Source organism: Petromyzon marinus, chromosome 3 (assembly GCF_048934315.1).
Source record: "Petromyzon marinus isolate PM22_M1 ecotype Great Lakes invasive population chromosome 3, UKy_Petmar_22M1.pri1.0, whole genome shotgun sequence".
Classification (NCBI taxonomy): Eukaryota; Metazoa; Chordata; class Hyperoartia; order Petromyzontiformes; family Petromyzontidae; genus Petromyzon; species Petromyzon marinus.
In genome coordinates, this window is record NC_133669.1 from 19,912,126 (window position 1) to 19,938,066 (window position 25,941).

The window sequence follows — 25,941 nt, forward strand, 5'->3', positions numbered from 1 at the left end:
AAAACAACACACTTCTAATCTTTAAACGAACTGTGTGAATCTACTTTAAAACGATGTGTGTTAAAAAGCCCAGTCCCTATGGAACCTGTGAAGCGCAATTTTTCATTGTCAACAAGGGTCATCTTAATCTGATGAAAATCTGCTCGATAATCAACTCTTTGAGTTCTATTCTTGGCCACAGCTCACATCAGTGGTGAGTGATAACCAAACTGGTCCTGGGCACTCCCTTCCCCGACTCTCACCGACCAGCGTGGTGAAGTATGTTTAAACTTCCAAATAACCGGCATGGCATTCGTCCAGCAGTGTATTAAACAAGGGCTGTACATTATACATTCTTGTGTAGTGCTTGTGTAAGATTACGCTCCGAATAGAATGGAAGCTCCCTTAATTCTTAGGCTTGCCAGCTTGTTTTACTTTTTATCCAATATAAATACAAAACGTGAAAAAAATTAAATCGGATCTCATGATGGTTTACACAGCGTTTTACACTTACGTCAGTTGTAGCTGTAAAGGTATAGCCAGGGACCGGTGAACTCATTAACACATCATTTCCAACAGCCCATAAAGTCACCCAGGTCAACGGTTCACATGCCAGCCAAAGGTCAACTCAGCCCCTCATCATCATCCTCTGGGGGTCGATACAATTTGGCCATACCACTTTGTGGGAAGCCAACAGTGGATAGACTCCCACTTGCCATGGGAATGTGGAATCTACACCACTGGCCGAGGAAGGACTACCAGCAGAGATGAGTACTGTCCAATGCTCATATACGGAGGGACACTATCTCGTTTACCTTTGGTGATAGAAATAAACTACTGCTCTTGGTCAATCCACTGTCAATAAATGAATCCACTGCTGGAAGCAGACCTCCCCACCAGGGGGCGGGGGCTATTTGACCATACTTCACCACGCTGGTCCACAGCAACACTCGCCACTGATGTTATCCGTCGCTGGGAATCGAACTCTGCGGGTTATCTGGATTCACAGTGGAGTGCGCTGACCATTGCACCGCAACTCCCCAAAGTTGACATTAATTGACAGGTATATTCTTGGGTCTTTCGGTAAAGTCACGTACATAGGTTCTATCTATAGGTTCTATCTATAGATTCTATCCACGTGACTTTACCGAAAGACCCAATAATATGAATTCCGGCAGTGACGAAAGCTTTAAGTCAAGGTTTAATTGACAGGTGTTGTTTAACCCAGTCCCGAGCGGCTTTAATTTTCATGAGCGACGCAATACTGGACGTGTTTTATTACTTAACGTGGTTGTAAAAAGGTGCTTTCGTTTGACAACTTGATAAGGAGGCGGATTCGATTTCAGTCTATGTAGGATGTCAGCTCATTGCCTCATTTAACGAGCCTTGGACCCCATACTAGACCTTGGGAGTTTATGAAGGCCTCACGACTGAGGTCTCTACGGTATATGGAGACCTTTGCTGTGTGGCATCGGCAATTACAATTCACCACGGTCATTATTCTGACATCGTATTCGACGAGTAAATTGACTTGGCCAGCTGGATACATCGCCTATAGGCGCGGGATAATAGCCGATGGCACGAGACTGGTGAAGAAGGCACGACAGTCGAATGAGAGGGAAGGGGTCAAAGGCTCTAGGACAACCACCACCGTCATAGAGATGTCAGTGATGAGATCAGTTCACGTGCAGGAGATGAGAGGAACACTGGTGGCCGGTTGGGGAGGCCTTCATCCAGCGGTGGATAGAAAATGGCCCGTTCTAAATCATTATTTTGAACACTTCGAACGATAACATGAAATGGCTTCATCACCACAGAATACGTTGAAAGGCAAGGCCATTAAGCAAAGGGCTGTTTCTTTTTATTATTTGTAAATGGAAAACCCCTGGATCTGCCGTCTCCCCAGGCTCATCACTCGGGTTGTAGTAGCCACGTGTATAATTAATGTCAGGAGGGTAGAAAAGCTATTGCTACATTTAGAGTGATCATCGGTGGTGGTGGCCTTGGGCAAAATAAAACTCAGCAAACGATGAGGGGCATAAATAGCTCAAGGTGTCGCGGGCTCATAAACAGCGTGAGCTAAAAAGCCGGATTCAAATTCTAATGTTTTGTTTAATCCAAGTGATATTCAAATCAGCTGATTCATCTTATCTATCGAGTCGGCATCTATATTCACTCTCGTATCGCTCTATATTGTCTCTTAAAAAGAGTCTACATGTACATTGCTGTCTCATCGGTATCTCTCATCTCCCTATATCTCTCACGCTGGTCTCAATATTCTCTGCTCTCATTTCACCAAATCGAAGAGGAGGGGGGGGTCCCCAAAATACTTTCTGCTTCGGCCCCCTTGCTAATGGGGGGGGGAGGTTATACCCAAACACTCATTCGTGGAAATGTCCACAGTGTCAGCAGGACCCTCCTGGATAGGAGTCTTGAGACTCGGCGGCGAGGATTTCCTGGCTAAACAAAAGGGCACAATGCCACCGTTGACAGCTGAAACCAAAACACAATTGCACCAAAACAATACTGTACAGTCTGGATTTGAAGCTTTCGTGACTGCAGGAATCCATTCTCTTTTGGTTCTCTCGGTAAAGTCTCGTAGGTAGGAACACAAGCGGGCCGTCATCAGGTGGGACAATCGCAGCAGGGAAACTGCTGAAACAGGCGAGAGAGCTGTCGTGACAAGAGGCTATACAGGTGGGGGCACGTGAACGGGGCTAGATGACGTCTTGTGATTCCCCCCCCCTCCCATTTCATTCTCGAAAAAGGAAAAAAAAGCAAGGTTTATTTAAAACAAGTTAATATATGCAAAGGGCTAACAAAATGTTAAGGGTCAATTAATTGGGGGGGGGGGGGGCTCAAGACATCTGGACCACTCTGTACAGCACGTGTAATTGCCGCTATTTCATGGACTGTAACAAAAGACAAAGCCCCCCCCCCCACCGACCGTGTAGCCTTAACAGACTGTTTGGGTCAAGTGCTGTGAGCGAGAAGCGCCCAATGAAGGGCCGGCACCGTGCAACACGAGAGGGTGGGTGGCGGTGACGTCCCCGCGGCGCTCGTGCCAGGCTAGGTGCACACTGAGAGCCATCACGTGCCGCGTGGAAGGCCTCTCTCTCTGCTGACAGGTCACGGGACAGGCTGGGGTCCCATTACTGGCGCACAAAGACAAAGATTCCCCCGCGTGTAGCCCGTAACAGACTGGGTGGGGGCAAGTGCTGTTAGCGAGTCGCGGCATCTATGAAGGCCACCGGCACCGTGGCACACGGGGGGGGGGGGGTGGCCAGCACCACGCCCGGCCGCCTTTGTCTCCCCCGGTGGCGATGTTTTTACACACCTTACCGGGTACTCATTTGGGGCTGAGTCGACCTAGGGGAGGCCCAGGACCGGTTAATATAATCGTCACTCGGTGTTTGTTGGTGGCCGTGAGCTGGGAATCGAACTCGGGTGGCCGGATTCGTAGCGCGGCAGCAGCGCGCTAACCACTACACCCACCGCTCCCCATTGGCTGGCGTGTACACACACACACGCGATAATTTACACAATGTTGTAACACGGCCGAACTCAACAACACATTCACAAACACGCATCTTGCGCACATCCACGTTTGTAACCCATTATAACGTCTACTAAACAATCGCACGCACACACAGATCCACAGCTCCCCCAGTAAATAAAATACATCAGGGTCGGTAAAACCCCGGTGGACACACCACCCATCACCATCACCACGGATTATCACCACCACCCATCACCACCACCACGGATTATCACCACCACCACCATCTGCGCGGCAAGGCGAGTGTTACCATGGCGCTCACGCAAACCGGACCGATCCCGTTTGGGCCGGAGAGATTTTACTCTCCCCCCCTCTCTCCCCTCTCTCTCCCCACCACCACCACCCTCTCTCTCCCCACCACCACCCTCTCTCTCTCTCGTGTTGTCTTCCCGTCTGACCCTCCTCCTCATCTCTCTCTGTCTCCCCCGGCTCTCATCTCTCCTCATCTCTCTTTCTCTCTCTCACCTCCTCCCCATCCACCCCATCCTCACCTCCCCAGCTCTCCCTCCGTGCTAACAATTCATCCCTGTACCCTTACGTTAGCGCCAACCCTATTCCTCAACGCTTATATTAACCATCGTCCTCACCCTGAACCTAACCCCTAAGCCAACTCTTAACGGTTAACCCTGAAGCTAACCCCCTACAATTATTAACATTATTCCTAAACGTCCCTTTACCGTCACCCCTAACCCTGAACTCAAACATCACCTTGACCCCCTCTGACCCCGACTCCGACCCACGCCGCAAGAGAGCAGCTGGGAGCCGCTGTGTGTGTGCGTGTTGTGTGGACTGTATATGGGGACAGTACTATAGACTGTATAGACTGTATCGAGCGGAGACCTGCATCGGCCACATGGAGGTGGAGGAGACGACACCCGGCTTCGCGTGACACAGGTGCCCTCTCTACAGACCACACACACTCACACCTGTACATGTATCTAGACAGACCATACACACACCTGTACTACACCTGTATATAGACATACCACACACACACCTGTACTACACCTGTCTCTAGACAGACCACTCACACACCTACACCTGTATCTATACACACCACACACCTGTATTTAGACAGACCACACACACACCTGTACTACACCTGTATCTAGACAGACCACACACACCTGTACTACACCTGTCTCTAGACAGACCACTCACATACCTACACCTGTATCTATACACACCACACACACACCTACACCTGTATCTATACACACCACACACACCTGTATCTAGACAGACCACATACACTCACCTGTACTACACCTGTATCTAGACAGACCACACTCACCTGTACTACACCTGTATCTAGACAGACCACATACACTCACCTCTACTACACCTGTATCCGGACAGACCACACACACACCTGTACTACGCTTGTATCTAGACAGACCACACACCTGTACTATACCTGTATCTAGACAGACCACACACACTCACCTGTACTACACCTGTATCTAGACAGACCACACACACCTGTACTACACCTGTATCTAGAGAAGACCACACACACACCTGTACTACACCTGTCTCTAGACAGACCACTCACACACCTACACCTGTATCTATACACACCACACACACACCTACACCTGTATCTATACACACCACACACACCTGTATCTAGACAGACCACACACACCTGTACTACACCTGTATCTAGACAGACCACATACACTCACCTGTACTACACCTGTATCTAGACAGACCACACACACACCTGTACTACACCTGTATCTATACACACCACACACACCTGTACTACACCTTTATCTAGACAGACCACACACACACCTGTACTACGCTTGTATCTAGACAGACCACACACACACCTGTACTATACCTGTATCTAGACAGACCACACACACCTGTACTACACCTGTATCTAGACAGACCACACACACTCACACCTGTACTACACTGTATCTATACAAACCACACACACCTGTTCTATAGCTGTACAGTATATATAGACCAAACACTTGGGATGAATACATTAGACAGATGTTTTCTACCTGTATAAATACGTGGGATCCTAATTTATATCGCAGGCAGGTGCTCTATGCAGGTGACACGGTAATGCGGGCTTTCCAAACCTGTGTAGACGATATTCACACCTGAATCCCTCATTAGCATAGCGGGCAGGCGCACGATACTTTAAAGGTTAAGCTATACAGTATATACACACGGGATCTTCAATTAAGACCGGTGCTAAACATGCAACGTTGGGGCAACGTTGGCCTCGCGTACGGTGCGAAATAAGTTCAACAACAACAACCCCCATTCGCCACTAAGTGGCGGTGACGTCACCACGGCGCCTGTGCCAGGCTAGGTGCACGTTAAGGCCACGTGAAGTGTCGAACGCCCGCTGGCAGGAGGGTCACGAGTTGCCCGACTTAGATGACTGGCTGATAACACCGCCTATGCCCCCTACTGTGCCAAATACACACACACACGTCTGGAACTTTAATCTCAGCAGACAGGTGTTGTACATTTGTCTAGAACGCATCGGACGGTCGATTTAAAGTCGTGGAGCCTGGCCACAAGGTGAGCGAGAGAGAGAGAGCTCTGTTTACGTTTTTAAGGAAGGCATCGGCTGCTGCTACACACGGCGGCGTCTGTTTTCACGGGGGGCGGGGATAGGAGCGAGAATCCATATTGGGGGGAGGGAGGGGTCCACGCAGGAAGCACGTGGTTTACGGGAGGCTTGAGCCGATGTTTGATATGTGGTAGTCCCTCGGTTAACGTTTGTAATCCGTTCCACGAAAACTATTGTGAACCGAAATAACTGTCGATCGAATGCAGACTAATTGCACGTTGAAAGCATTCATCCATTCCAAGACGATCGGAAGTTTACCCTTTTGACCCTAAAAACATCGCATGCAACATTTAAACACTCAATATCAATAAATAAGCATGATAAGAAGACGTTAAATAATGCTTTGTTTTAGGGCTAATTGCTTTCCTACTCTTCTCCTTTTGCGAATTCACTTTTGAGGACATTGCAATCACTATGAATTCACTTATGAGTTGCAATTCTTTGTTTTTAAAAAAAATCACCGAGTCTGCAAGAGAGCTGTTTCCGCTGCCAAAACAGAAAGACGTATCATGTAAACAAAGCCAGTCGAGGTCTCAACGCTCGTAAACGGGCATCGCTGATTGGCGTGTTAGACACGTGCCCCTCAGTGAGGCAGATGTGATAGCTGCCTCCCCTGCTGCTTTTTCATTGCAGTTTCATGACGAGACCAGCGAGCCCAAGTATCTTTATACACATTACGTGAAATAAGTTACCTGGAGTATGGAAGGCGAGGACATGAAATGAAAGGGTCTACAACCATTACATTGGTGACATACTGAGATAGTAACAGGCACGCGCTTATTGCCCGCGCTCCGTCCAGTTACTGAGGGGTTGCGCAATCAGAGGGGAGGCTGAGCTCGTCGCTGCCTCACCTCTCGTCTCTTCCTGTATTTGCAGCAGAGCTCCGCAAATTTGGCGATTTTGACTATAAAAATGATTGTAATCGTACATAAATGACGTTTACAACACAGATCAGTGGAAAAATCTTAATATTTATTTTATTATTCTTTTTTTCGTAACAGCTATTTTCCTTGGAGTATGACAGGCGAGGCTCTGCCTCCCCTGCCTTCCCTGCCCGCACGTCCCTGCAGGATATACATCCGCATTGCCTGTGTATAGTACGTGTGTGCATTTTAGTGTTGTGTATAGGGTATGACTACACACTTTGTGACCAGTTTATATGTTTACTTTAGTGTTTATGACAGTGGCTGTCTATTGAATGGACTGGGCCCCGCCATTGAAATTTGGAATTTCCGGCTCATGGCCACCAATGGAAATGAGTGCTGTCAGCTCATTCGAGCAGAGAAACACCGACTTCCTCATCTCCAGCGGTGGGCCCGAGCCAGTGGTGAGCATTCCACATTCATGTGACGGGGTGCCGGTCCGTCGACGGCAACAACAAAAAAGATTGACCCCGACGATGTAAAGTGAAACCGGCTAGAAACGTCAAGCACGCTTCCTTTGTCCAACGGCCTGGATACAAGGTGTGTTTACGTGGACGCAAATAACAAAGTCTGTGAATCTCTGGTTCGGTCATCCACACAGTGGCACCGCGTGACCCAAACAGAGCGGCGGCGGGGGCGCGATGACCCAGAGTGGTCTCGTAATGGCCGTGACGACGGCGGAACAGCTGAGGTTGTGGATTGGAATAATTTTTTTTTTATATTTTCAGCGAGTAACGTGACGCCGCACAGTGTCCGCTTGCTGTCGGAAGGGGAAGAGGGAAGAGAGAGAAGACAACTCAGAGGCGAGGAACCCACAGACGAGCAGGGAAGGCAGCAAAGCAACACGGTGAGCACCCCCCCCCCCCCACAAGCTCTGCGGTCCTCTATATATTAAGATGCTATCGGACAATTAATGAGCGGTTTACATTTAGGATGAAACCGGAGCACCCAGACAAACCTTGCGTGTATGAGTGGTTTCAGTTGCGGGTGATCTACCTCCATGGTGCTGGACTACAGTAACCACCGCCGCCACTGCCACCCAGCTAAATGCTGTGTGGTACTTCGCTGGCCCCAGCAGATTTACCACCGCAGGCTGTAGCGCGGTAGCACAGGATCTTGCACCCGTGGTCCGGCCCGTTTTTTTTCTTTCGGTGGTATCAACAATGTCACGAGGCAATGAATTCCAGAGCAATGCAAGAAGCTTCCGTGTTGTGCGAACGGCCCCCGCAGTTGGTGAATATCACGCAACTGCCTCTGAGAAGTGACCCACCTTGCCCAAACCTTTCCACCCACCCTGGCACAGCGAGTGACCTCCGTTGCACGACAGCCCTGCCCGATACGAAGCGGTCTTTTACATTCTCAAGCACTGGAATGTAGCACAAATGCAGCCAAGTGTAGAAGCAGATTTAATGCGATGGGGAGTTTTGTGCAGCCTTTGGTGACTGCGGTTGACACATCAACTCACAACACTTGAGAGAACCCAGTTTTAATTGGAGGTAACCAAGTCCTGGATTTGAAACCAGGTGCTCAAGCAATGCGGGTTCGGCACTCTGATCTCCGAACCACATCGCCACCCTGGGTTTTCCAGTTCCATCGATTTTTCATGAGATAGCCATTTCCATAGCAGTGTGGTTTTTTTGGCATTTATTGTTAGTCTAAGAATATATTGTAATCAATAAATGCACTGTAACACCTGTATTGCCACAGATCCTGCAAGTGTAGTGGAATTATTGTCTCATACTTTTGGTACCCAATGACTGCCTTATAACATAGTACATTTTACGCCTTGCATGTTTATATTCATTGTAATGAATCACTTCTTCAACAGTCAGATAACGTTTGGAACGTGGCTTTGAGCAGACATCAAATTAAGTGTATGGCAATGCAACATTTAGCCCTCAAATCATACTGTAAACTGCAAAGAGCCACAAATACTAAAACTCTCCTTTAAATAAAAAAAAACGTTTTTTATGTATATGTAAATTTATTTTTACATATGCCAGAATAGTTATCCATGTCTTGGGGGAAAATGTAACGAGTAGTTTTCCTCACATCGCACGACAAATTTAATCGTTTGCAAAAAAAAGGCATGTCCCGTAGCATTGCCTCTGGCGGATGACATTGCAAAAAAATGTTCGAGGTCCATGTCCTTGCGCTCATCCATACAATACTGGGGGGGTGGGCAGCGACAGGGATCCCAGAGGGGAGGGGTTCATTTCTTTGGAACTGCTTTTTCGTGTTTAGTTTGATGTCTTCCCTCACTACGTACGGTGCGACAGAAGTTCAACATACATACGGACGGAGGTAAAAATTCCACATTTCGATGGCGGTGCCAAGTACACCCTAAAGATAGCCACTGTCATGCACACTAAAGTAAAACATCTAAACTTGGTCACACATTCTGTCATTATACCCTATACATAATATACACTTTAGATACAGGACTTAACACCACACTTAAATACTGTACACACATACTATACACAGGCAATGCGAACGCATATTCTGTACATAGTGGGATGTGGCCCTTAGAGGCATTCTTCACGTGGCAATCAGACCAACAGCTGTCGTCCTCACAGCTGGAATATATCTCGATGCTCAAGCCTCCCGTAAATCACGTGACTTCTTCGAGGCCGCACCATCTCTGAACCCCTCCCATCCCCCTGTCGCCGCCCACTCTGAAAACAGACGCTGCTCCTCCGTGCAGGAGCAGCAGCGTCATCTCTCCTGACCCTTTGCTCCAATTTCTCCATTCATTTTACATTCCTCCTCCTCTGCTTTCCCATTCGTTCTCTTCTCTCTCTCCCTTTCCCCTTTATTTCCCATGCATAACATCCTAATATTATTGTAATTAATGCAGCACCTACACCAAGTGCGCATTACGGAGAGTTAACGATGGTACGTATGATGCTGTTGGGATGAATGATGATATATAAAATGAAGTTAATCTTATTATTATGAAAGTAATGGTGCAGATATGGTGAATGAAATAAATGAGGAATTTAAGGTGGACGAAATCGCGATGCGTGAATGAAGTAAAAGAGACATTGACGAGAGCAAATTATGATGAATGGATTGGATGGATGGGGAATGAGTGGTAGTCATTGAGAGATTACGAAGAGGGAGCAGGAAACGGCCATGGTTAGAAGGGGGAGAATTAAGGGGCCGTGGGATGAGCTAGGGGGAAAGAAAAAGTAGGCTTTTACGGAGGAGCGGAAACTCGTGAGTGAAGGTGACCGCTGAATGTGGAGGGGGAAGTTTGTTCCAGTGAAGTGGGGGGGGGGGAGCAGAGAGAAGGAACGAACACGTGATTGAGCACAAAGACTCCCCCCCCCCCCTCCTAACTCGACTCCCCCTTCCCCGTCATGTGCCACAGGTACCAAGCTGCTGACTAGTACCGGATTCATTGAAAGGCCCAAATTGAACGCACCGTTTTTTTGCGTGCTATTGTTTGTGACCGGGCTGACACCATCACCTCACTGCACCTGCAAGCCCAATCCCATCACCGGTGGCTACCTGGATTCAATCATAGGGACGCAGCCATGCCGCCTCGTTATCCGTGACACGGCCGTCACGAGCCACCTACAGTACTCACGGTGATGTCCTGCTGCTCAAATGAGCGTTGCGGCATTGGTGCCCATGCCCTGCAGAGCCAGTGGTGGACATTCCACATTCGGACAACCACTGTGGACTTCCCCACGAGAGTGGTGCTAATTTTTATCGACCCCTCCTTCCAATTGTCAGCCGCTCCCTCTTCTGCTCCCTCTACTGCTGAGCCACGTAACCAGACTGGCCCGGATATGAGAGTGAATGAATTGGGAGGTTGGAAGGGCAGGTTATGGCTTTGCCATGTGGTGAAAACATGGTGTGGACTCCCGGAGGGAGAGCGAGAGAGACACGTGATACCGGCGTGACATTATATTTCCAGGTGAGGCCCACTGAGCTATATAGCTCTTTTTCAGAAGCGTCCTGGCCACAAATGATAGCTTAACGAAGCAGCTTATTACGTGGAAATTAATAGCAGCCAAATACTCTTAAACATATGTTTCTAAATGTGGAGGGAAGAACCGGAGGACCCAGAGAAAAATTCACGCAATCAAGGGGAGAGAGACACGCAAACTCCAAATAAACAGGCATTTTCATGGTCGGGATCGTACCCATGACCTCCTGTATATCAGGCGAGGGCATTAACATCTCACCACCTCAACGGTATATCTCTATGCGTGTGAATATATCTCTATGCGTGTCTGTGTAGACATCTCTACGAGTGTGTATGTACAGCGTGGTCCAAATGTCTTGTGACTCCCCCCTGTCATTTAATTCTCTAAAACTCAATATTTGTTTTTTAAAGTAAGGTTTATTTAAACGAAGAAATTACAATGCAATGGGGCAAAAAATTGTTAGGGGTCAATAAATTGGAGGTCACAAGACATCCAGAACACCCTGTACATATTCCTACGAGTGACTCCATACAGTTTAACCCGTATTAGGCTTTCGTGACAAATATTATTCATAATAGAGGGTTTTTTTTGGGTTAGATCGCGTAAATATAAATGTGTCGTTAAGCCCGCCACCACCCGACACAGCCAATTAGTAAGGTTTGTTTCATTACTAATTCAGCACGCCGGTGTAAATGTGGGTTTACTCTCCAACACACCGGCGTGCTGAACTAGTAACAAATTGCCATGTTTTGTTTAGCATGACAAACCTTACTAATTGGCTGTGTCGGGTGGTAGCAGGATTAACAACACATATTTACGTGATCATACCAACGATGAAAACCACCTCTTTTGGATGACTCCATACAAACAACGCAGCAAGTCTTGCGTTGCTTCCTTTGCTTGGGCATCCTCCGCAGAGTCCATCCTATTCGGTTTACCCGACACGGATTGTTAACGCCGTGGTGGTGGCGGTGCTGCTTGCGGTGCCATTGGCGGCGGTTGGTCGCGGTGAAGACGGCGACGGTGGCGGCGACGACGGTGACGACGACGACGGTGGCGTCTGTGGGCGGGCCATGGCGTGCTGGTGGGGGCGGCTGTGCGCGCCGCGCGTGTACCCCGTCGTCCCCGACGGCGGCTGGGGCTGGGTGGTGGTGGGCGCCCTCTTCTCCATCAGCGCCGTCACCATCGGCTCGTTCAAGGCGTACGGCGTGTTCGTGCCGGAGCTCATGGCGCACTTCGACACGCACGCGCGCGGTGTCTCCTGGATCTTCTCCATCTGCATGTTCGTTGTCGCCTTCTGCGGTGAGACGTCGTTGCCCGCCCGCCCACCCGCGTCACCCCTCCCCTCCCCGCGCCCCCCCCCCCCGCACCACCCCCCCCCCCACCACCAACTTTGGGCCAATTTTGGGCTAACGGTTCCAATCACATTGATCCCACCACATACCAACATTGGTCCAACCACATGCAAACGTTGCTCCAACCACACGCTAACGTGCTGTCGCCCCCCTCCGCATGCCTCCCTCCCAGCCCCCTTCACCACGGTGCTGGGCAACCGCTTCTCGCCGCGCGCGGTGGTGATGGTCGGCGGCGTCATCACCAGCGTGGGCACCATGAGCACGGCGCTGTCGCACACCCTGACGCACGCCTACCTCACCCTGGGGCTCGTCACCGGTGGGCACAACTCGGCCATACCAACACCCGCCATTCGCCGCTAAGTGACGGTGACGTCACCTCGGCGCTTGTGTACCAGGCCAGGTGCGCTTTGAGGCCACGTGATGTGTCGAGGGCTCACTGCTGCCAGGAGGTCACGGAACAGACCCAGGTGCCATGGGTTGGCTGACTGAGATGACTGGCGGATGCTACCAGCTGTGCCCCCTACTGTGCCAGCTTGCTGCATTTTAGCCGTCCACCGTACACACACAAACAGACAAAGATCTCCCGTGTAGCCTATAACAGGCGGTTGGGGGCAAGTGCTGTTTGCGAGTAGCACCAATGAAAGCTGCCACGGCGCACAAAGGGGGCGGGTGGCCAACACCACACCCGGCCCGGCTTTTGTCTCCCCACCACTGATGTTTACTACACACTGCACCAGGTACTCATTTAAGGCTGAGTCGACCTCGTGGGGGGGGGGGGGGGTCTTTGATCGGTTCAGATATTCGTCACTGGTCGTGGCCGTGAGCGGGAATCCAATTCGGGTCCCTGCCGGGTTCATAGTGCAGCGCACTAACCACTGCGCCACCGCCCCCCACAAAACAAAGTTCCCCTGTATAGCCTTGACAGACTTTATGGACGAGTGCCGTTCGCGAGCACCTACGAAGGCCGGCACGCCACACGAGGGGGTGGGTGGCCAGCACCACGCCCGGCCACTTTTGTCTCTCCAGTGGTGAAGTTTTTTACACATCACACCAGGTACATATTTGAGGCCGAGTCAAGCTAGGGAAGGCCCAGGACCGGTTAAGATAATCGTCACTGGTGTTAGCCGTGAGCGGGATACAAATTTGGGTCACCGCGTTCGTAGCGCAGCGCACTAACTGATAACACTACTGCTACCCACAACAACCGCCATTCGCCACTAAGTGGCGGTGACATCTCCACGACCCTTCTGCCAAGCTATGTGCACGTTGAGGCCACGTGAAGTGTCGAACGCATGCACGGGGCATACCCAGGTTCCACGGGTCGACTGACTGAGATGACTGGCTGATGCATCACCTGTGCCCCCTACTGTGCCAACTTGCTATGCTTTAGCTATCTGGCGCTCTGCTCGTTGTTGTGAGCGTCGCTCCTCTGCACTCCGTTGTTGTTGGAGGGCGACTGCCTCCAACTGCCCAGTAGTGTCCTTCACGATTCGCCTCCACATAGGCCGATCTTAACACCGCTGGTACCAGTCAACGGCAAGTCCACTCAGATCCACGTCCTCCTGTACCACATCACTCCATCTCTTCTCCAACCCATGCCGCGCCCATTTAGCCCCTCTATCCGGACGAACAAAAGCTGTTTAGGCATGCGGTGGCTGGGCATGCGGGCTACATGACCCAGCCAACACAGCCTTGCCTGCTGGAGGAGATCACAATCCAGTCTGGTTAAATCCAGGATGGATCGTAAGCAGGCCAGCCTAAATGTTTCTAACCAACGAAGATGTTCCATTAGGGGGGTCCACGTTTCGCAAGCGTAGAGAAGGGAGGGAATGACCATGGCCGAGAAGACCTAGCTTCGTGCAGAGCAACAGACCAGGTTGCTTCCACACCGCGTTACGCAGCCAATGAAAAGATAATGCCGCTCGACTGATTCGGAATGAGACCTCTGCTGTCAAACCAGAGCCGGTCATGAGCACACTGCCCAGGTATGGGAAACTCTCCACTCTCTCCACAACAGCCCCATCACCAATTGGGAGTTGTGGGGGTGGAGTGTCCGATGGTACAAAATACCCAGGCAGGTGCTCAGTATTGGTAGGGCTGATGGTAAGGCCCCACCTCTTAGTGGCAAGCTCCAGGTTCAGCAGCAGCATCTCCAACTCCTCCTCTGAGTGAGCAGCAATTACCAGATCATCGGCATACATAACGTGGTTGACCAATAGGGAGCCATCCCTTGACCACACCCGGGCATCGATCAGCCTCCCATTGTATCTGTATCAGATGGAAATTCCTCCGGTACAGCCATCGAAGGCTTTACGAACTATGTGGTCGAAAAATATGTTAAATAATGTGAGAGCCAGAGGACATCCCTGTCGCACCCCAAGGTGTACAGGGAATGGCTCCGACTCCCGACCACGTAGTTTTACCCGGGCCCGCGCACCATCATGTAGGTCTTTAATGATCGTGAGCAGAGGATCAGGGACTCCAAAAGCACGAAGAATAATCTGGAGCCCAGGCCTACTGATGGTATTATAGGCCTTGACCAGGTCAATAAAGCAGAGATGTAGGTTTTGTTGGAATTCCCTAGACCTCTGCTGTAGCAGACGGACAGAAAATATGGCATCTGTGCAGGACCGGCCCTTCCTGAAACCGCACTGGGGCTCCTCAAGCCTCTCCTCAGCGTGCCTGGCAAGGCGAGTTGAATAATCCTTGCCAAGACCTTTCCCAGCACATTGAGGAGTGAGATGCCCCTGTAGTTGTTACAGTCTGTGCGGTCCCCCTTCTTAAAGAGGGGGACCACCAGGGCATCCTTCCAATCCTGCAGAACCCGGCCAGTGGTCCAGACTGTTGTTATGATGTCATGTAGGGCAGTCTGTGCACAAACGCTACCCTCCCTCAGCATTTCGCTTGAGAGATCACCTCTGCCCGGTGCCTTTCCTGGTCTCAGGCTCCGGATCGACCTCTGTACTTCCTCAACAAATGGCACCTCAGCCATCCACTCACAGGGGGTGACTTCTTCCAATATTTGAGACACTGCAGCCTCAGCAGGGTCATCCCCACTTTGTCCCACGATGTTTTCCAGACTGAGGGATTTCCCCTCCCCCAGGACCTCACAGAAATGCTCAGCAAATCTGCAAACCTGGGGGTTGGAGATTGGATCACTGTTCTTTCCCCTAATGATGGTAATAGGTGTGGTGCTGCAGGTTACTTTTTTGATGGAGTTAAAGAGCGATTTGTGATCGCGAGCCATTGAGGCAGACTCCATCTCCTCAGCAACCCGTGCCCACCACCCATCCTTGCAGCGCCTCACAGCTCTCCGAATCTCCGAGCGAAGGCTGCGGTAAGCCTCCTCATTCTCTGACGTCGGATGCTGTAGATGATGAGAGTGGGCCTGTCGCTTTTTCTCAGCCAGCCTGAACAATTCTTCTGTCAGCCAGGGTCTCTGAGGATGTCTAGACCGTGTACCCAAGGCAGCTATTACAGCTGCATGAGCCACAGTCCTAAACCTCGCTCATTCCCCTCGACATCTGGAGGAGTGGGGGACGATGCCAACCCCAGCCGCAAGCGATGATCAAATTCTCGCTTGCAACTTTCATCAGCTAGCTGAGACCACTTTGGGTTTGAATGGGTTCCTGGGTGTACACTCACCACCAAAGTGGAAGAATGGCAGGCGCATCTTAAAGATGACAAGTCGATGGTCAGTGGGCAGATCAGCTCCACGGTAGGGCCTGGTGTCAAGGGCATGGGCCCGCATCCGCTGTTCCGTCACTATGTAGTTTAGCAGATGTTCTTGCTTGGACCCGGCATGCATCCATGATGTGTGGATGCGCCAATACCGGAACAGCAAGCCCATGGGCTGCACAAAAACCGAGCAGCCTCCTACCGTTGTCATTGAGCTGATCTGGCCCATGCCTTCCAATCACTCCAGACAAGGTGCCAGCATCATGACCAACTCGGGAATTGAAGGTGATGACTCTATCCCAAAGGGCCACTTTAGCTAGCACCTGTGACAGGTCACAGAAGGCATCTGACTCATCGGCCTTGCCTGCATCCCTCCGCGGATGTTTGTCTTCGGTGGGGGCATAAGTAACCACGACCACCACTCCTCGCCTCCGGTTGATGGGAAGGCGAGCCCAAAGTAGCCTGGGGCTTACCGCTTCCCACACCTCACCGCCACGCTACCACACCCTTTCATTATTTGTTCAGGAGAAGAGCCACTCCCTGTTGTTTGACAGTCTCCTGCCCCGAGTAGAGGACTGTTCACCCCTCATGGTGGCAGGAGCGAGAACCGGTCCACCAGACCTCCTGAATACCACAGAGATCCAGGCGGTACCGGTCCAGCTCCCGACAGAGGAGTGGCAGCCTCTCCTCCACAGTGAGCATTCAAACATTCCACGTGGCCATCTGCAGTGGTTTTTTGTTGTTTCTGGAGGAGCCCCGAGGGTAAGGAATCAGTCTCCTGGCTCCGCCAAATGGGGTTTGGCCAGGAGACGTCATAGACCCCTGTCCCCCCAAAGCCTCTTGCACAAGCTTAATAAAAAAAATTCAAACGTGGTTTGGTGGTAATTAATTTAAGGTGGATGGGGTACCAGGCCCTCGCACCCATCCAAAGCCCCAATTTGGCCGCTGTGGTGGTTACAAACGCCAAGAGGGGAAAGGCCAATCTAAATTGGTCCTCCCCCCCACGGCACTGCCAACCACATCGTGGCCGTCCAGCACCAACGAGGAGATAAGGGGTTGTTTTTGTACACTCGTACACACACACGCACTTACACACACACACGTGCACACAAGAAAAAGATCAAAGCAATTCACATCAAAGCGATTATTAGCGGCGGTGCTCATCCATCCGCAGCCCTGAGACAGCGGTGGGCGGGGTGGCCGAGTCTATTACACAGGGTAAAGCTCTCGTTGACCTCCCTTGTGTGTCATCGGCTCCTAGGCCTGGGCATCTCCCTGAGCACGCTGCCCTGCTACTCGGCACTCTTCTGCTACTTCGAGCGGCGCCGAACCCTCGCCATCGCGCTCGCCACAACCGGCGAGTGCCTGGGCACCTTCGCGTTCGCGCCTGGTGAGATGGGGCCCAGGGGGAGCTTGGGGGGGAGGCGCCTTGCAGTATGCCAGGTGACGATAATTGGTTAACCGCCTGTTTGCTGCCTCCACGGCGCAGGCTTCCAGCGTCTCAACGAGGCCGTGGGCTGGCGCCATTCCTTCCTGGTCATCGGCGCTGGACAGGCGATCATCGTGGCTTGTGGAGTGTTGCTCCGGCCGCTGGAGCTGCGAGCGCCGTCACCTGCTGACCGGCCGGGCCGGCACCAGCCCTGCACCGACGACAGTGCTGCTGTCACTGCCGCAGCGACAATCGTCATCATGCGGGAGAACGAGCAGACGCGGACGACGGTTCACTCTGACGACTCGGGCGTCTGCGTGCAGCTGCCGCCACCAGCGACGGCGGCATCGCTGTTCTTTCCGCTCGTTACCGACGACTTCTGTGCCGGCGGAGACGAGGAGGAAGAGGAATTCGATGAGGGCGGTTGCTCCAAAGCGGCGTCGATTTGGAGCGATGACGAAGCTGGCGCCAACGACAATGACGACGGAAGGGAAGAGCTGGCACCCGCGGCAATGACCTTACTCGACCTCTCGGTACTGCGAGAGCCCGGCTTCGCCTGCTACGCGCTCTTCGGCGCCTTCATCTCTTTCGGATTCTTCGCGCCGGGGCTCTTCCTGGTGCCGCTGGCGATGGACGCCGGCGTGCCCGCTTCCGAGGCCACTTACCTACTGTCGGCGATGGCCGGCGCCGAGCTGGTGGGCCGCTCGGCCGCCGGGTGGCTCTTCTCGCGTCCGCTGGTGCTGCCGCGCGTCTACCTCGAGCTGGTCTGCGTGTGCGCCGTCGCCGTGGCGCTTTTCGCCTTCCCCGTGGCGGCTGCCGGCAGCGGCGGTGGCGGCTGGGGACGGCCAATGGCGGCGCTGGCGTCGTGCAGTGCCGCCTTCGGCCTGGCGTTCGGCGCCGTCGCCGGCACGCACGTGTCTGTGCTGGCCGAGCCCGAGGTGGTGGGGCCGGGACGCTTCTCCTCGGGCCTCGGGGTCTACGTGTTCGTGCAGAGCTTCTCCGGGCTGTTGGGGCCGCCCCTCGCCGGTAGGGCCGGGGCTCCGCGGACGGATATTGGAGATGGGCAGAACGCGGCAGAGTGCTGGGGGTTAGCGGCGCAGTTGTGGTTTGCGAGAAGGGTCGTGCCTGTCATGGCTGCTTGCCTAGTTATGGTTAGTCAGAGGGTGAGTGGCCGTGGCTGCTTGTCTAGTTATGGTTAGTGGGAGTACGATTAATTATATTGTACTTTAACGTTTCTAAAAAAAAATTTTATCAGTGTATGTTACCTGCTATTGCGGCATATGATTTATCAACATGAACATCGACAGTGAAGATGTAACACAAGCTAAAGAGTGTGCAAAGAAGCGTGGAGAATGCTTGGAATTACACTGACAGCCAGAACAAATGTTGTATTGACTTAACCTTTCTCCATTCCGATCGGAACAGAATTGGAATAAAAAATTAAATAACTTTATCAGTACGTCTTCAGGTCGGAAGACTTCAGATCGGAAGACGTACCGAGACTCCCACAAGGCCATGCGGGAGGGCATGTGGTAGTTTATCGCCAGCTATCGTGGAGTACGGCGGTTGTGTCCGTACGGTTCTCTGCGGTGAGTACAATGTCTCTAAATAAAACTAAATGCTGAGCCGCTCATGCGTTCCCAGAGTTAGCGGTGAACAGGACACCCCACCCTGCAACTTGCAGACGTTTCGGAATGGGAAAGGGTTAAGAAGAGCAAAGTAGGCTCGGGGCAGGACACGTCGCTGGCAGAGACGTCGGTGGCCGGTGGCCGGTGGTCAAGACTAACGTCGGAGTGGCAACCAATTGAAGGGACACACCCCGAGGGAAAGCCACCTCGGAGATGAAGCAATCAAACCGAGCGCGGTGTGCATCGCAGCATCGAGATTCCAACGTTCATCCAGCAGTGGATCGATTATGGCTGACTATGATCCCTCCCTTGCCCCCCCCACCGTGTGCTCAGGCTGGCTGGTCGACCTGGCGGACGAAGACTACCTCATGGCGTTCTACACCTCCGGCGTCGCCGTGGCCCTTGCCGCCGTTTGCATCGCGCTCGTGCGGCCATGCGCTCTCGAGTTTGGCGGCGGACTCAATTACCATCAGCAGCAGCGGCAACGGCACCGGCGTCGCTGCAGCGGCAGCTGCTACCCACGTAACCACAAGCAGCAAGACAACGGCAGCAGCAGCAGCCGCCAATGCCGCACGGGCTTTAACGCCAACCCCGGCGTCCTGGCATTTGCGATGCCATTCGCCGACGCCACCGAGCTGCTGGAATACCGGAGCGGAGCGGTCGTAGTTTGTGCCGACAGCGCGGAGTTCCTCGAGACGGACCTACAAGACGACGCTCACAAGTGAAACCGCCCCCCCCTGCTCCGCGTGCGGCTGGTGGCACCCGAGGACCACAAAAACAAACGGTTTTTTTGGTGGTCTTGTAGCTATACAAGTCTGAAGATCGCATAATTAAAAAAAAACAAGAGGCTTCGCCTTTTGGGACGCATCTTCTTCCTTTAACTGACACACGGGGCCAACGTCTCCATGAATCAGAGGGTTCGTCACCCCTGGGTGCCGCCAGTTAAGCCGCGCCAAGTTACCGTCGGCCGCTCACTGCCCTCCCAATACCTCGTCTCTTAACAACCCGCAAAGTCGTGATAACAAAACCGGCTCCAGTGGCGCTGGGGAGGAATGTAAGATGGCTTCAGTCATGGTTGGAGGAAGTGGTGCTTGTTCAGCTGGATTGACAGCTATTTTTTTTATTTCAGGAATGATTTAAGGTTTGTTTACAATTTATAAACGTTATGGAATCTGACCCAAATGTTTACAGCTCCATTGATTTTACCAAACATAAGTGAATCACCTCGCCGACCCTGCCACCCACCCCCCCCTGTCCCCCCCACCAACGCACACCCCCAAAATGTCGCTGGACTCTTTCAAATACCAAACGACAAACTGAACGCACGCGGGTGATTTGGTCGTATCAGCGGTCAGTCGGCAGCTCGTTTTCAGTGGCCTGGATCCACGTACAAAATCAACAGGATTGTCCGGGTCATGAAGCAAGCACAGCCATAGCAGCGTCTGCACAATAAGGGGTGGGGGGGGGGGGCTCGAGTCACACTTTTAAAGAACAATAACTTTGGTCGAAAAATGAAATGTGCATCTCCTGAATTTTCTTTGGCCAATTTTGTCGTTGTTCCAAGCCGTGCCTTTGTCCTCCTTCGAAAAGAATCTTAAAGTTGAATTTCGCCGTTTCTGGGAGCCATTCAAGGCCGCTCATTGGTGAACGGCGACTTGCACCTCCCAAGAAGTGCACTTACACAGTCCATCGTTTGATTTTTTTTTAAATACGCGCCTTGCTGGTCCGCACTTAAAAGCCGCGAGTTTTTTTGTCGTGACGTCCGAACGCACTTCCACGAGGGTCAGGATCCTCGCGAGGCTCGAGTTTTAATTTCCGTAACGACGACGGCTTCAGACACTTGAATTTTCAATCGAGTAATGTATTGAGAAGTCGCAGAGGAACATTTGTTCGTCTTGTCATGAATCCGCGTTCCGTCTCTCAGCGCGGTAGTTGAAATGAGTTTTTAAACTTTGTTTCAAACGCACGTCACACTGACCCGTTGCATCTTCTTATTTCTAACGAGGATCGACTTTGCGTGCAACTCGCGTGTCAGTCATCGGCGTGCATCGCACACTTATTTAATGTTCAAACGTGAAACCGCACACTGGAGGCATTTGCGTTGAAATAAAGGACGATGAAACGCAAACACGGAGAAACAAGCGATCTTCATTTATCATTCGTGACAACAATAACTTCGCTCTGATGTCTGATTCAATCCCACCCGTGACTTATGCTCGTTTGGCTGAATGTGTCTTGTGGCAACTTTAAAATATTTTAATTCGACAACCTCGCACTCTGATGCATGAGATCGAAAACCCACCAGGAGAGCTGGACAGATTTGAATTTCAGTTTTTTTTATGTTTATTTTTTTTATTGCTGTGCAGTTCAAAATAAGCAACACTTTAGAGTTAGGACAGAGAAAGCAGTTCTAGTGTAACTCTGTTTCCTGTGTTTTGCATGGTTCCATGAAACCGATATAAGTTCAATTGAGAAAAATATGTACAAATCAAAGTAACAATCATGCCAAGTTTTGAGATCAGTGAAGGAGATTGGTGTTTTTTTCTCTCTCTGGAACAGTTTTTCTGGTTCAGATAACTCCTTAGGTATGTATGTTGAACTTCTTTCGCCCCGTACGTAGCGAACTGCTAATCGGAGATACGGGGTCTTCATCTTGTTCTTCGTCATCATTTGTCTACGTCATCATATTTGTCTATCCAATTATAGTCATCACAGCGATACACACTCCGCTACTACTGAAAGCGATTATCTGGCTCAACTGCTTTAATGTCAAAATTATACTTGTTGATCGACATCAACATCAGCCATCTGCAGAAGAAGAACACTTCCCAGGTCTACCAACTACCTGGAAAACATTCAGCGATAATGTAATAGTTACTGTGCTCGTGTGTGTGTGTGTTTATCACTTCACGAAACGTTTCTCACTGGCACTGTCACTTTCACATGGTGAACCTTTGGCGGACGGGTCCACAAATGAAGCCACCGCACGATCCTTTCCGCAAGAGGATCAACAAAGCGTTCTCCACACCGCTCCGTCGTGTCCGCTGCCTTGGGGGGGACATTAAAGAGACCGCACGTCGCCGTCGCCGTCGCCCCATCGCGGGCGGCGTTGCGGCCTGGCAGCGTCGCGCCGGTCACTCGCGCCAGTTGTGTCCGCACTGCACGTTGCAGCACTTGTAGAACGTCGTCATGGGCTCGTCGGCTGAGCGCGTCTGGATCTGCATGAAGTACGCGCGGGGGTGCTGGCACTTGGGGCATTGCTCTGAAGAGGGGAGGGGGGGAGAGGGGGGCAAGACAAAGATCCCCCCCCCGTGTAGCCTTAGCAGACTTTTGGGGCAAGTGTTGTTCGCGAGTAAAAAATACATTATAATAAATTAAATAAAACATTCACAAGTCAACGGCCTATCACGCAACATACAAGGAACGTTGCGCGCACCCACACCCGAGTAAGCAAAGATTATAACGAACATCCATAGAAGGTTCAGAACATTTAGACGATTTAAAAGTGCGCTTCACAGTCCAGAATGTGTCTACGGAGCGACAGGGGGAGTGGGGGGGGCGGGGGAAGTTGTGCTGTGCATGACGGTGAGGAGTTGATAGAGCTATCTAAACTACGTTAAGATGTACGGTATGTTAAACATATTTCGCACCATACATTTCCAACCGTGCTAATCGGCGGTGCAGGGTGGGTGGGGGGGTCGACGACGACAAACTCAACACAAAGAGCAGTTCGAAAGAAATTCGTTTTCGATTATTTAAAAGTGCATAGCTCCAACGGCTTCGTAATATCGGAAGGAGCATTCCAGACAGTCACAGGAGTGCATCTGAAAGCGCGCGACGCCGTGACCGTCTTTGTTCGATGGCCAGCCAAAAGCCGCCGCTGCGAGGATGACCAGGAGTTCGCGTGATGATGGTTTATGCAAGAAAGTGCAGACACCTGCGGTGGAGTCCACATTCTCCCAGGCCTTGGCTCCACCCAGCACATCGTCCACCTCCTTCAGCTTCGGGTAATTCCGCGACGTAATCTGCTCCGGCACGTTGCGATAGCGTCGACCAAAGGAAGACGACGACAAAAAAAAACGCAAACGGCTCTTGCACTGCACGTGGACACATAACTAGGTACAAACACGTCATAGAAGGCTGTTGAGGCACATGCTGTTCGCAAGCACCTAGGAAGGCTCACACGACAAATGAGTGGGTGGGTGGCGAGCACCATACCAGATCACCTTTGCCTCTCGAGTGCCGATGTTTACACATCACACCAGGTACTCATTTGAGGCTTTGTCGACCTAGGGGAGGTCCAGGACTGGTTCATATGATCGTCGCTGGTGTTGGCAGTGAGCAGGAATCGAACTCGGGTCACTGGGTTCATAGCGCACTGCACTCACCACGACACTACCGCTCCCCACTCCCAACACACACACATCACTCACCACATCACTCCCCCACATCTCAACCTTCACATCACACACAACAGCTCTCATCACATCACTCCCCTCGCATCACACACACACACACCACCCATCACAGTACCCACCACCCAGGGACTGGCCGACGCCTCACCTTGCGTGTGATGCTGTGCACATAGGGGCACGTGTTGCAGGCGAAGCGGAAGCATTTCTGCCCCTCCTCCACCACGAGCACGTTCCCACACGTCGGGCAGAACAACAGCATCGCTCCCCCTCCTCGCAGCAGAGCTCACGGAGCCTGGGGACTGAACACGCAGACCCGCAGTCAAACCCACACCCTGTACAAATCCTAAACAAGCAGTCCTCAACCTGTGGGTCACGCTCCCACCCTGTCTTCCGGGGGTGGGGGAGTTACAGGCTGCAGAATGGATACCGTGCAGGAGATATTTCGAGCGTGCAAGGGGTAACATCAGTGCCACGTTTGGGCAGCAACGCACACCACTAATGCGCAACATGAAACAAACGCCGCATTAACACCACGTTGACTAGAGAGGCGTGGACATGTGATCTGAGGAGAACGAGGGGGTCCCAGGGCACTCTTTGGGAGGGGTGGCCGTCATACCAAACATGTTGGGAACCATAACCGTAGCCCAGGGGTCGGCAATCTGCGGCTCCGGAGGTCTTTAACAGGTCCCTGCAGGGTGGGCTGGTAGGACAAGTCTCTGCGCTGTCTATTGCTGATTTTACACCCAACAGCACGAGATTTCACTTCGTTAAAGTATTGAAAGGGGACGGACGGACACATTAATCTATTGCAGGCTGGTACACTCAGTTTACAACTTCGTTCCTACCAGTAAAAGACTACTTCGTGACGCGATTGATGGACCCACCGTCTCGAATTCGCCACGTGACATTGCGGCTCTTGAAATATCGTTTTGTTTTTACCGAATTCGAAAAAAAATTCCCTTGTTTTGGTTTGCCGGTCCCTGGCCTAGCCGCATTGTGTCAAGCAGCCAGGCGTAACATTTACAAGAAAACCCCGGGATCGGATCCTAGGCCGTTGGATCTCAACAACCAATCGAACACAAAATCAAACGCTGTGTCTCGATAAAATATCCCCAGAGGCAATGCTATAAAGTAAATATTAATTATTACACCACCCACCCATCTGACTCTCATCCGTTTCTCAAGGCCAATCGACCATGTTTTTTTCTCCCTCTTAATGAGAAAAAAACAGTCTTATATATTCATCAGCATGTATTTTTGTACATGCTCACTGATGGCGCGACAACAACGTACAGGTAGTCCCCGACTTACGATGGTCCGACTTACGATATTTTCGACTTACGTTGGGGTCGTCGTAACGCATCTCCATCGTAAGTCGGGGACTACCTGTATAGAGAATATCCGTTCTTTTTTTGACGCTGCCTGGCAGCGGTGCACAAGCACAACAAAACCTCGAAACATTCGGCAATAACACCGTGACTTTACAAGGGTAAAATATATAACAGGCGACGTTTCGGCAACGGCCCTTCTTCCATATAAACCACGTACTGTCATATGCTATTAAAAAGGCCCCATTATCAACCGTCGGCGATTAGTGGCGGCGTGAGTGGGTGCAGTCCATCATCATCATCTTCGTCAGCTATGATCACTCCACTGCTGAATGATCGCCTCCCAAATCCGTGGGCGCGAAATGTTGACTACCTCGCCTGTTACGCGGGAGGTCGTGGGTTCGATCCCGACGCCTGCTGCTGTATATTTGGAGTGTGCGTGTCTCTCTCTCTCTTCCCCCCCCGCCACCGTGGTCGCGTGGATTTTTCTCCTGGTTCCTTCCCTCCACATTTAGAATCAACGTGCATGTTGACTACCGCTCTAAATGCTCACACGATGATAATCCACTTGGTTGGGCTATCATTTGTGATAGCCAGGTCGCTTCTAAAAAAAACAAAAGACCCTACTACACCGTGGGTTCGTACGAGTTGATGATTGCACTCAAGTTTTTTGTGAAAAACACAAAGCCTGGAATCAAACCCGGACACATGAGTCTCTGTGGGCATTTCATTTCTTTTCATTTCTGGCGGCAATTTTTGTTGTCGATTAAAATCGTAAATTTGGCGCCGAATTCTCTACGCGAAACCCCCCCACCCCTCACCCCCACCGTGCTCGTAATAATTTCGGCGAGGTAAACGCCACAACTTTAAATTCACCACCCCCTAGCGAAACGTAAAATATTAATTACTGTACAAATATTGCACTCCTTACTGTACCTCGCCGCGTCGAACTGTACGAGCCGACCACGTGGCCGGGGCGAGGCGCCCCTCCCCCCTCATTAACATTCCTCGCGCGTGATTGGCTGATAGCGGCGGGGGAGGGCGCGGTGGGAGGGGTGGTCACGTTGCCGTGGACCAACCAATCACGAGGAGCCGCGTATT

General features: G+C 51.5%; 2 protein-coding genes across 6 annotated transcripts; one reads left to right on the forward strand and one right to left on the reverse strand.

Moving 5' to 3' along the window:
* The first annotated feature begins 48 nt into the window (after positions 1-48).
* LOC116956614 (monocarboxylate transporter 7-like) lies at positions 49-21,225 on the forward strand. 5 transcript variants are annotated; one of them, XR_012929653.1, is made up of 7 exons: positions 49-4,432; positions 7,795-7,913; positions 11,925-12,309; positions 12,535-12,678; positions 17,302-17,430; positions 17,530-19,058; positions 19,431-19,505. XR_012929653.1 is itself a non-coding variant. In XM_032978356.2 (7 exons), exons 3-7 carry the CDS (start codon positions 12,081-12,083, stop codon positions 19,820-19,822), a joined length of 1,860 nt encoding a protein of 619 aa, XP_032834247.1. In that variant the 5' UTR covers positions 49-4,432; positions 7,795-7,913; positions 11,925-12,080; the 3' UTR covers positions 19,823-21,225. The 5 variants fall into 5 exon arrangements, 4 of the variants coding, with proteins under 4 accessions (XP_032834247.1, XP_032834266.1, XP_075908470.1 ...); XM_032978356.2 differs by having other exon boundaries at positions 17,530-18,495; positions 19,431-21,225; XM_032978375.2 differs by having other exon boundaries at positions 12,022-12,309; positions 17,530-18,495; positions 19,431-21,225.
* Positions 21,226-25,885, reverse strand: POLR3K (RNA polymerase III subunit K). Its single transcript, XM_032978408.2, has 4 exons — positions 25,777-25,885; positions 23,661-23,811; positions 23,035-23,122; positions 21,226-22,359 (listed from the first exon to the last, which is right to left on the reverse strand). The coding sequence occupies exons 2-4, from the start codon at positions 23,769-23,771 to the stop codon at positions 22,232-22,234; spliced, it is 327 nt and encodes a 108-aa protein (XP_032834299.1). The 5' UTR covers positions 23,772-23,811; positions 25,777-25,885; the 3' UTR covers positions 21,226-22,231.
* Between the last annotated feature and the right edge of the window lie 56 nt (positions 25,886-25,941).